The following is a 12,272-nucleotide window of genomic DNA, read 5'->3' as shown; positions in this document are numbered from 1 at the left end:
GGAAGGCGTGAAAGTGCCCAGTACTGAAGTGGTTAAACACACTGCTCGATTGCGTCTGCCTTACTTCCTGGTCAGACTTTAGGCCATGACATAGGAAGTAGTTGACCAGCTGATCTCATAAGCGCACACTCTGCATCATCTACCCTCAGTTGGTTGGTACACATGGGAGCTGGAATCTGGGAAAATTTTTATTTTTTATTTTTTATTTTTTCCTTGATTGAATGACCAGTTCCAGACACATTCATGGGATTCCGTTTTGATTGCTAATGAGTGATTCTGTCCCTAGGTAAATGAAGTCTGTCATTTGTTGTGGTAAGCCTGTTTCAGTGAAGTAGTTTTGAGCAGTCTGTTGTGTCTGGGGGTTGCAGCTCATTGCTTACCTGATGTTTTTGCCTACAGTAATCTGTGTTTCATATTCTGGTTTTTGATTTTGGGATTCAGACATGTATTTAGGTGATTCCCATTGATTGGAATTATCTGTACTTCCCCTTAAAGTTGAACTATAAGCAAAACTTTTTTTTAAAATCTTGGATAGAGCATGGGAGGGTTATAACCGTCAGATTTTTTTATTTATTTTTTCCTCCCATCTGTGTCCCATTGCTAAAATTTTCTGCTCGCTTTCTGTCCCTGGAAAGGAAATCTTGGCAAATTCAGGGAATTCATTGGGTACCCACAGGTCACCAAAACTAAGAGTACCCCTCTTGCATTTCTGGGACAGCCCAAAATTTGGGCTTTTCTTTTACTTTCATTTTCAACGATAATGGTAAACAGGACAAATAGAGGGTGAATCTCCTTAACAGGGACTTGGGCGACAATAAAAACTGACAGATGCTCAAATCCCTCTGTACTCTAGTCAAAACAAAAAAAAAAAGTTTGCCTTTCGTTATATTTTAATTGAAATTGTATGTATTTTTCTTTTCTCCCTCTTTTCAGCCCCTAAAGGTGATTGATCCAGACCACCCACTAGCAGCTCTTGTCAGAAAAGCTCAGAATGAGAAGATGGCCTCTCAGCTAGCTGCTAATGTTGCACCTGCTGCACCTGCTCCACCTCCAGCTACTCAGACAGAGAGCACTACACCGAGTAAGTGAGATGTGAAGTCTGTAATTCCCTGGCAAAGATGTATTTTATTTGGTTTTTTTCTTATCACACGTCCTGTTTGTGTTTTTTAAACATGCGGCTTTTTAGTTATATTGGGATAGCAGTAGAAATATTCCTGCAGGTGATTTTTACACTTCAGCCCACTGTAGACTTTTTTTTTTTTTTTTTTTTTTATTATGTAGAAGTGATTTGGGTGGCTGTAAAGTGATTACTACACTTTTCACTTCTGTATTACTGGATCAAAGCATGCATCACTTCTGCCCCCAGTGTAATAGCAATAAAATTAAGTAGAAGGAAAAAACTTAAAAATTAAAGCTGTGCATAATCAATTTAAAAAAGATTGGGGGTATTTTTTTATTTTTGGTTGCCTTTTTCCACATATATGCATATACAAACACAAACTAGTGGATTGACATACAGAGCAAAGATTGCACCACATGCGCCAGTGAGAGCTAGAATTTTAGGGCCATCATTTAGGGTTAAAGCTAAACTGCTGTAAAGGCTTTTAAAGCGGAATTGAACTGTATCCGAACTTCACAAACCGAAAAAGCTATTTACTGTATTTATCAGCGTATAATGCCCCCCAAGAGGGAATTTTATGGAAAAAAACTTGTCCCGTGTTCATTTGCAGCCTTGTCCCGTGTCACTGCAGTTTAAATATGGTGCCGCCGAGATAAACAGAGCCAGTCCTGTGTATCTCGGCTCCTCTCGCAGTCCTGCCCTATGATGGACATAACACAGGTCCAATGGCGCAACTGAGTGGAGCTGAGAGGAGCCGAGCTCCGCCGACTTACACAGCCGAGTGTGCTAGGCTCGGCTCTGCTCAGTCACGCCCAGTCCCTGTGTTATGTCCATCATAGGGCGGGACTGTGAGCAGAGCTGAGCCTAGCCGAGCACTTGGCTATGTGTATTTCAGAGGAGTTCGCTCCTCTGCTCACAATCAGCGTGGTATCGGAATCACTCTGAAAAACTCCCTAGCATTTCTAATTGCGACCATCTTTAGAAGGGGCAGGTGATTCATACTTCCTGGAATCCATCTACCCTTAGGGCAGGCATATAGCAGTAGGGTGTGCTGAGCTGAGGAAGCTCCTCCTCCAGATGAAAGGGGGGGGGGGAGGGTGCGTTTTAGTTCCACCTTAAAGAGTCATCTATGGACAATTTTTGGGTTCATATGTTTTTATAATTTCACCGCATGCTCAATTTTAGAGCTACCCATTTGCTCCGCTGCAATCTCATATTTTATTTTTTTCCCCACAAAAAAGTGCATTGTGTTTTTGCGAACTAATGTTAGAGTGCAGTTTTTTTTTTTTCCCTGAAAATTGCAACCGCCACCACAATATTCTCCAGGGTCTCTACATTTAGAAAATATGTTTGGGGGATTTAAAAAAAAATCTCTCAAGAGGCTGTTGTCAGTTTAAAATCTTATGCGTGACTAATGCAGAGAGCGGAATCTCAATCTTGTGCTTTGGATTCAGGCTAGTACACACTACGGAGGGATGTGCTTTTTTGATTTTTCATGTCTGATGTTTACAACCACTTTTAAATATTTTCATGAAAAAGCAGAACATGTCACTTAATTTAAAAAGGCTAATTCATTGGCTAGATTCCTCTGAGTCACTGACCCAGAACAAGCCCAGAGATGGTGTCCTGACTTCTCCTCCAGTTTAAATGTGCCACATGCTTGTTTAGAGTCTGTGCGTCAGAAGTACTATAGCCAGTCACAGCAAAGTAGCATTTTCATAAAGAGGTCAACATAAAGAGCTTGCATATTTTTCTCATGCTGTGCCGTAGCCAATACCTATCATCTTATGCTTTTTGCCTTGCTATTTTTATTCTTGAACATAAATTCCTGTTACCATTGTCAAACTACATGTATTCTGTGAAATAATACTTGACAGATGTTGGTTTGCTGGCAGAACGCTTGTTCTGCAAATGTTAAATGGCTTTTAGAGGCCAGCAGACATACACGGTTAGTATTCAGTAGCCGAAAGGCTTCATTACACTAAGCTCATTTTGTCTGCCTTTTTCTCTTGACTGATTTAGTAAATGTGCTCTGTTGGGAGAACACTTATAAATCACATACTGTTTGTCTCTTATGAATTGATGTGCTGACTTTGTAGACAACCACTTTGTGCTAAATGGGTGTGTTCTGGATCCCCAAAAGCCTTGTATGGTACAATAACAGTCATCTTGTGGTATGGAATGGGTAATTGTAACTGTGCTGACTGATTGCATTATTTATAATGTAGAAACAAATCTGTTAAAGTGCTATTAAAGCTGAAAGTAATCCTTATTTTATTGCAACTTACGATTCCTTCTAAGTAATACCTGTATTAGTTTTTCTTTTTTAGGCTTGCAATCCTTTTTCATCTGGTGATCCAGCCAGCAAGCTCTCCTGCAAATGTAGCGGCTACTGTTGAGACAAACCATTTGCTACTGACAGAAATGCTTATAATGTAACTGCTTGTGTAACTGAAGTACAAGCTGGAGATTGGCGTTATTTATTGTCTCTAAATCCTCTAATACATCTTACACTCCCCTTCCTTCCAGACTGACAGTGCTGCTGCCTAAAGGTGACCCTGTGCTCCTTCATCCAGAGTGGTAGATAAAACGGGGTGCCCCTAGGGATTTTGTGGGCAAGGAAAAATACCAGATGCAGAGTAGAAAAAAAAAGTATAGTAAAGTACAAATTTATTGCGTACATAATTATACACAGAAAAATTACATAAATGTTGTAAAGAATAGCTTAAAAACACAAAGATATTCACACGGAAGTTATAGTAAACACAGCTGAATTCTAGACCATATGATGATCTCGCAGTTTGGAGGGCAAAACAGTGTCGATGGACACCAGAGATCCCAACGTGTATTGGAATATATATACTTGGATATTTAAAGCGGTAGTATAGTCAATTTTGCTAACTTTTACCCACAGGTAAGTCTATAATAAGGCTTACCTATAGGTGAAAAGAATATCTCCTAAACCTGTACAGTTTAGGAGATATTCCCCTCGCAATGAGCCTCTGACTTCAGAGGCGCATGCGCTCCAGGGATTCTTTGCTTAAAGTCCGGCAGAAGCCGGACCTTGCCGGAAAGAAGTCTCCCGCGTGCATATGCGGGAGTGATGACATCGCGGCTCCGGCCACTTGGTGTTGGAGCTACGATACCCGGAAGACACGCCAAGGGAAAGTGTCAACTCCCTCAGCGTGGATCGGATGAGATACTGGTGCCTCGTTCTAAAGTAAGTATTTCATAATGAATATGCGGTGCGTACTAGCTCATTATGCCTTTTCCCTTACAGGTGTAGGGAAAAAAAAGTCAGCTGCTTTACTACCGCTTTAATTCCTTATTCAGGGGTTGGTTTAGCGCGGGCTGTATTCTCCATTAAAACAATAACTACGTATCAAAACAAATATACAGTGAATATAGATAGTATATGGTCAGTGGATACAGACCTGGCAATGAAAACTGGGCAGGCATGGAAATCTGTATACTCGCATAATAATGACTATCTTGAGTAAACAATGCTACACAAACTAGTTCACCGATCCGGCATCTCCAAGGCATCCCATCTCAGAGATATTTAATCCAAAGGAAAGGAGAATATGTCAAAGAAATGGAAGGACAAGCACCCTAACAATCACAGCTAGGGTTCTAACCGACACTTCTAGATAAACTCCACATAGGATGTAAAAGGAAGAAGAGGAGGTACAATATTGCTGCAGGTGTGCAGGGACTCGCAAGGATCATCAATTGTAGAGACGGTCCTATCACAAAAAAGTATAAATATCTATCTGTATATGTGCAATGAATGGACAAGCATAAAGTAAAATTAAAACGATGTAAGCAAAGCATATAGATAGCATGGGAGGAACAGATGAACAGTGCAGCAGCAAAGTGAATGTACAAAATGTGATGCATGAACTGCCAAAGTTTCAGAGGTAAGGCGAGATTTAAATAAATGGATCATGTCATGTAAAACCTCACGTGAAACAAATAGGCAGCAAATCATGCCGGTATTGAATAGGGAGGGAAGAAAGTGTAAATAAATTAAATCTTGCATAAGCAAAGCTTCTCTCCTCATTCCATGATGCTGTGCTATCACAGAGTGTGAAGCCTATGTTTGCAGTAAACTTTATATGAAGGCAAAGCACTGGAGGTACACCAGTTGTGTGAATAACATCCAATGTCTGCAGTGACATTTGTTAAAGGCTTTATTCCACCTTGGTGGCGAGTTGGCATTTAAATTGGATATCCTTTGTAACTCTTTGTAGGAGGAGCTTGTTAAGATTGTGTTACCTGCAGTAGATTTATGGTAAAGCTTGCAGGATAACATGTCAGAATCTTTATAAATGTAGACGTCTAGAAATGTAACCCTAGAACTACTTGATGTCATAGTAAATTTAAGATTAAACTCGTTCTGGTTCAAGGTCACTAAACACTCGTCAAGTAAGTCCTGGACCATCCTAGAGAATGAAGACCTCATAAGAATGTGGCACAGGTACATAGAGAAGCCCTCATCCCCAAATAGAGTCCACTCCCATTCCCCCAGGTACAGGTTGGTGTATATGCCCATGGCCACCCCCTGCGTCGGGAGAAAACCTTGTGTTTCAATATATGTTCCAGAGATAGCAAAATAAATTAATTAAAAGATTCTTCATGATCAACTAGTCTGTGATAGTACTTTTCGAATACAGGCAAGCCCCTTAGTGTGTGGTATAGAACTATACAAGGCTTCCACATCTATGGTAGCCAGTATAGAGTCCCCAGACATGTGTGCCCTCTATTTGCAGAAGATGAATGGTGTCACGAACATATGAGGGTAGAGCGGAAACAAAAGGTCTCAGATGTTCATCCACACCCTAGTATACGTTTTCGGTAATGGCACCATTACCAGAAATTATAGGTCTGCCAAGGGTATCCCTGTCATTCTTGTGGATTTTGGGGCGAGGGTGAAATGTCGCTGTTTTGGGAAAAGTAGTTCTACCAAAATTCCATAACCGTTTTGAGATGATATTGTTTATAATATGCACTGTCAACAAGCAAGTAAAATTCCTTGTTGAAAGTAGCAATGATTGCTTCCTTTATTGGATGATACCAATTGGCATTGCTCAAAATTTTAGTACATATCTTATTGTCCATAAGTACAATGTTTCCTCCTTTTGTTGGCCGGTTTTATAGTTATTTTATGATTACTGGACAACGTTTAAGGCCTCCTTTTCACTGAGTGTGCGATCATTAGAGTATTTAGATGAAATTTCCAAATCTCTAATTTCTTAAGTTAATTTTAGACAGGTAGCAATACCATGGTTGGAACTAGGGGCTGGGTACATGTCAGACTTTTTCTTTAAAGATGGTTTGTTTAAAGCAGTTGGAGAACTGGCAGATGGATCATCCACCTGCTTCAGTAAGGATTTGATATCGATGGTATCGATCAAATCCGTCGGATCTCTTTCTTCCAATAGAGCAAGTAAATTGTCGCTCACTAGCAGTACGACATTCCTCAGGCCCAGGTTTATTTTTTATTTTATTTTTTACAAAAATGATAATTCAGATTCACAAGATTCTTTTTGGAGATCGGTCACAAAATCATCCCATGCCTGTCCCTGATAGCCATGCTGGAAGCCCCAGACTTTGCATGAAGACTAGCTGATGGGTTGAAGAGTGGGGACTGGTTGTGGATATCTCCTATCCAATTAAATGGAGAATGTTAATGAAAAACGATTCTTGGTTATATGCACTTTCTGTATTTATTATAGCACCATTGCTGGTACCACTTAAAATTATTCACGTAATAATTTATATATATTTTAATGGTATGCACATTTTTATGCACAGACACACTTTGATTCACTAGCTTTTATTTGTTCAAGCACGTTTGCACTTTTTTGCTGTTTCTATGTTAATATTGGAATATGGATTGTTTTTTGTGATAGCTCACTATTGGATTTCAATATAGGAAGCGCAACACACCCCCCCTCTTTCAGTCTATATATTAATGAAAAAAGACCATCTGTAAGTCATGTACTGGAATCCTATGCCTCATGCCAAAATGCAGAGCAAAACAAGTGGGTGCCCCTAGGGCAGGGATATGTAATTAGCGGACCTCCAGCTGTTGCAAAACGACAAGTCCCATCATGCCTCTGCCTCTGGGTGTCATGCTTGTGGCTGTCAGTCTTACTGTGCCTCATGGGACTTGTAGTTCTGCAACAGCTGGAGGTCTGCTAATTGCATCGAGTTTGTGAGACCCGCGTCCCGGCCAACGCTTGCGATGTCACGGCAGCAAGTTTTAAATGGACGTACATAGGCGTGCGGCGGTCAGGAACTGGTTAAAGCATGTCATACAGCACAGTGCTTGTGCTGTGTAATTTGTCCCTCTTTATCACCGGAAATACCGGGCTGTTCCTGCCTGGTTCTGCTCTTACCCCTGTAAACTGACCACAGTTTATCATGGCTGCTGAGCCCTGACACAGTGGTCAGTGTACTTGCCTCCGTCATCTGCAGATGTCCTATCCTCCTGTGCTCCTCAGGGGTGGGGGCGCTTTAACCACTTGCTTACTGGGCACCTAAACCCCCCCTCCTGCCCAGACCAATTTTCAGCTTTTAGTGCTGTCACTCTTTGAACGACAATTGCGTGGTCATACAACACTGTACCCAAATGACATGTTTTTGTCATTTATTTTTTCCCCACAAAGAGTGGTATTGGTGGTATTTTGAGGGTATTTGAGGTTTTTCTTTTTATTTGTTAAGAAAAATAAATAAATTAAAGACAGATAAAAAAAAAAAAAAAAAGTTTTCTATTTTGTTAATACATTTTGCAAAGGGGTAATTTTTCTCCTTCATTGATGTACGCTAATGAGGCTGCACTGATGGGCACTTATAGGTGACACTGGTGGGTAGCATTAATGGGTGGCACTCAAGGGCACTGGTAGGTGGAGCTGAGGTGACACTGATAGGTTGCACTGGTGGGTGGCACTGATGGAGGGGCACTGAAGGGCACTGAAGGGCACTGGTGAGTGGCACTGATGGGCATTGACGGGTGGCAGAGATGGGTAGCAGTGATGGGCACTGGGTGTCAGTGTTGGGCACTGATCGGCACTGGTAGGTAAAACTGATGGGCAGCACTGATTGGCACCACTGGTAGGCATTGGTAGGTGACACTGATTGCTGACACTGTTATGAACTGGTGGGCTCTGATCTGTGGCACTAAGGGCACTGGCAGGTGGTACTGGTTGGCACAGATGAGGTGGCTTTGATTCTTCTGGGCCGATATCTCTGGCACAGAAGCCGGTGATCGGTTTCTTTCAGCGTGAGAAGGAAAAGATTACCGATCTTCTGTATACATCACCTGAACAACTACCGTTGGCTTGCAGCTGATCACGTGGTAAGGGGCTGGTATTGACCCCTTACTCCGATCTATGATCACCTGGGTCTCATTGACTCGGTGATCACAGGGCGCACAGGGAGCGTCCAAAGGGGAGGACGTCTATTGATGGCCTCCTGGCAAAGTAGGTCCATGCTCTGGCCATCATTCGGCTATATCGCTGATCTGAAGGGGTTATATTTATTTTCTTTTTTTTACCCTGTCCTTTTCATTTTTTAATTAAAGGTTTTTATTTTATTTATTTTTTTATTACTTTTATTCCTATCAGAAGGAATGGAAACATCCCTTGTGGTGGAAATAAGGGATGACAGGTCTTCTTTATGGAAATATCTCAACTACCTTTTTAAAAGGATGAAATAAAAAAAATCATTGCTCTGACGCAAAAAAAAAAAAAATTGTGTTTACTTCCACCCTAGACCGGATGTGACTTCATGGCATGCTCCAGTCCTGCTAGATCATAGACTCTCTAGATTCACTTCACTTCTATGGCCAGCCACATGAACTGTCGGATTGTTTCAGGGCCTCACCGAGGATACCAGTAAGCTTGAGAAACACTAACAAGTCGTCGCTTTCGTTAAAAGCCATCCAGCAGCTAAGTAGCTATGTGGATCACTTTTATGAGAGATAAAATCTTGTTGGCTGAAAAAATACCGGGGATACGTATTACGGTCTTGAAGTGGTTAAAAGGTATAGATAAGTGACTAAGCATAGAGACTCAACTGTGTATACAGTATAAGTAACGGGTTGAAGTGCCTTTTTTATCTGAGGTTTTTCTTGTAGTATTCATTTGTAAAGTTCAGGTTTTACGTTTTTAAGTGAAGGTTGGTTTTAAAATAAAAATGGTCTAAAGTACTGTTGAATAATAAGCTGCAAAGAATTTCTTTGGTTGCCTCACCAAATTTGTCAAGGCTTGCGGTCGATTCATGTACCGGTTAGACAAGTACATGACCTTGGACAATGTACAATAAAACCTTGGATTGTGAGCCTAATTCGTTAAGGAAACGTGCTTGTAATCCAAAGCACTCGTATATCAAAGCAAATTTCCCCATAAGAAATAATGGAAACTCGGATGATTCCTTCCACAACCATTTATTCCTTCAGTTTATAGTCCATGTAAAAAGATTATAGCAATGTGACCAGGTTGTGTAACCATAAAATGTCCATCCACAGATGGCAGCCTCCACAAGGGTACTGGAAGCAAAATCCAAAAGGAGCTGCAAATGATAAAAAAGACGAGGCACCTCCTAATTCTAGCAATATGGTCACATTTAATGACGGTACAACATTTAGCAACTCACATGGTTAATGATTAAAAGAGGCACATCCAAGTATGCAGGCATCTGGGGGTAAAGCTGCCAAAACAGACAATCTTCTGCACGGCCGGCTCTCGCCTCTGCAATCGTGACCGGGAAGACTACCCTGCAGTAGCGCAATCTAAATACAAGGCCTGAAGCGCAGTGTGGAATAGATGATGGGATGGCGGTGTGGAGGACAGTGTGTGGACAGCTTACCCCAGATATCTGCATACTTGGATATGCCAGTTTTAATAATCAACCGTGTGAGTTGCTAAATGTTGTACCTTCAGCAAATGTAACCATATTGCTATACTTGGAGGCACCCCTCATTTATACTCAGTTGTGATGTGACGCTACTTGTTTATATCAAGACATCGCTCGTTTATAAAGATAAAATTTATAAAAACAGGTTTGCTAGTCTTTCAAGTCACTCGCAGACCAAGTTACTCACAATCCAAGGTTTTACTATAATTGTTCCCCCCTCCCCCCCAAATTACCCTTCCATTTTTAATCTGCAGCGCTGTATTTTTCTGTAAAATGCAATATGGCTAGCTGGAGGTGTTCTGTACACAGATGGTGTACAAGAACGCCCCTCAGAATGTCATCTCCTGCTGGTGTGATTGGCTTACTGACTTTCCCAGAAGTCTACACAAAGATGCAAGTTAGATTTTTGGCACCCCCATAACAAAAATTACATTTTTGGTGAGATACTCTCAAAGGGAAATCATGTTTAAAGGGATGCAGACCCTGCCACTTCCCCATTAGAGCCCTGCAAGTACAGCAGCTGGTTAATAATTATAAAATCCCTCCCAGGCAGATTCACTGTGCACATGGACACAGACACAAAAACGCTATTTATTTACAATAACAAAAGTTAGGAATTTGCAATAGTGTTAAAATCCCTGCAGTGTACATAGATCACTCAGAGGGGAATGTTTGTGTGGTTTTTTTTTTCCCCTCAATAAAAGTGGTTACTCGTTAAAAAAACAGCTGCTATAGCAGCAACAGATTCTTACAGTGGAGGTACTTTGAACTGTCTGAATTTGTTGCCTATGCCGGTGATGTTATCCAATGCTTGCCTGAATTGGACATGGGTAGTTCTAAAACAGTGGTCTCCAAACTGTGGCCCAGGGGCTGGATGTGGCCCTTTGCTTTTTTTTATCTGTCCCTTGGGGCCCTATTCAACCAACTAACATCAGTGATGGAGCACCATTCCCCCTACTGACACCATCAATGGGGCATTATTCTTCTCACTGATTTTTACAATGAGGCATTATTCCTCCCCTTAAAAACCAATGAGGGGGTGCTGATGTTGGGTTATTTTCTACTCCCATTGACCACAGTTGGGCTCCCCTAAAGCCTGAAGAACTGTAAACTGGCCCTTTGCTTAGAAAGTTTGGAGACCCTTGTTCTAAAGCAGTGATGGCGAACCTTGGCACTCCAGATGTTTTAGAACTACATTTCCCATGATGCTCTCCTACACTGCAGAGTGCCAGAGCATCATGGGAAATGTAGTTCCAAAACATCAGGGGTGCCAAGGTTGATGGCGAACCTTGGCACTCCAGATGTTTTAGAACTACATTTCCCATGATGCTCTCCTACACTGCAGAGTGCCAGAGCATCATGGGAAATGTAGTTCCAAAACATCAGGGGTGCCAAGGTTCGCCATCACTGTTCTAAAGGGTACTACCACCAGAAATGTATCCTAAGCTTTGACACTCCATTGTCCACTCTATGCCCCTGCAACTGTCACACAGACCACGCAGCAGCCAAGGATATTGAAGCTGAGTGGGCAGAGCATGGCTGTTTAACCCTTTCATGACTAAGTCTATTTTTGACATTTGGTGTTTATAAGTTAAAACTTTATTAGCGATCATATCGTTACAGCAGAAAGTAACATTTTGGGGGTGACGCAGGCATGTGTCAAAGGGCTCCTGTGTAGCTCCGAAATGTTGCTTTCTGCTGTAACGGTGTGATCGCTAATAAAGTTTTGAACCCATTTTGGGGATCCCTGGTGTGCTGGTGACATTTTTTGTTTTGACTTTAAAAGGTTATGGCTGTTGGTACCTACAGCACCTACTTAGATGCACAGCCATTTCAAAAAGAATGTGTGCATTGGCATTAGTATGTTTGAAATTTGTGAAAGGTGGTTCGTGCAGACATTTTGTGTTTTTTGATGTTCTAAGCAGCTACTTCCTATATCTCATAGGAACAGCTGCTGTAACATCTGCTTTATTTGATGGCATTTTTATAGAGTCCTGGTATTTTCCAATAATGTTCGATAATATCCGAAGCATTATTTACTTGTGCTATGGTCTTCAATGATTTTTATAGGGTAGATCTATCACATTTGTTTACAAATTCAATTCCGAATTGTTGAAAAACAGATTCTGGCTTGCAACTGATGTAATGCAATCCTGTGGCAGCATGATTTTATTTACAGTCTTCTAGGTATAAGACAGATGTTATATATGTTAAAAAGAATTGTGAAATA

At 41.2% G+C, this 12,272-nt stretch overlaps 1 protein-coding gene across 4 annotated transcripts in view; it reads left to right on the top strand.

Annotated features, from left to right (window-relative positions):
* Nucleotides 1-12,272, top strand: part of SFSWAP (splicing factor SWAP) — a 222,696-nt gene that overhangs the window by 33,176 nt on the left and 177,248 nt on the right. For all 4 annotated transcript variants that reach the window (XM_077461776.1, XM_077461775.1, XM_077461774.1 and 1 more), the window contains one exon: nt 934-1,081. In XM_077461776.1, the coding sequence (XP_077317902.1) occupies nt 934-1,081 (148 nt within the window). The remainder of the gene's footprint in view (nt 1-933; nt 1,082-12,272) is intronic.

Source organism: Lithobates pipiens, unplaced genomic scaffold (assembly GCF_037356315.1).
Source record: "Lithobates pipiens isolate NorthernLeopardFrog02 unplaced genomic scaffold, aLitPip1_a1.2 Scaffold_3, whole genome shotgun sequence".
Taxonomy (NCBI): domain Eukaryota; kingdom Metazoa; phylum Chordata; class Amphibia; order Anura; family Ranidae; genus Lithobates; species Lithobates pipiens.
Note: the sequence above shows the minus strand (reverse complement) of the source record. Positions and strands in the feature narration are given on the sequence as shown.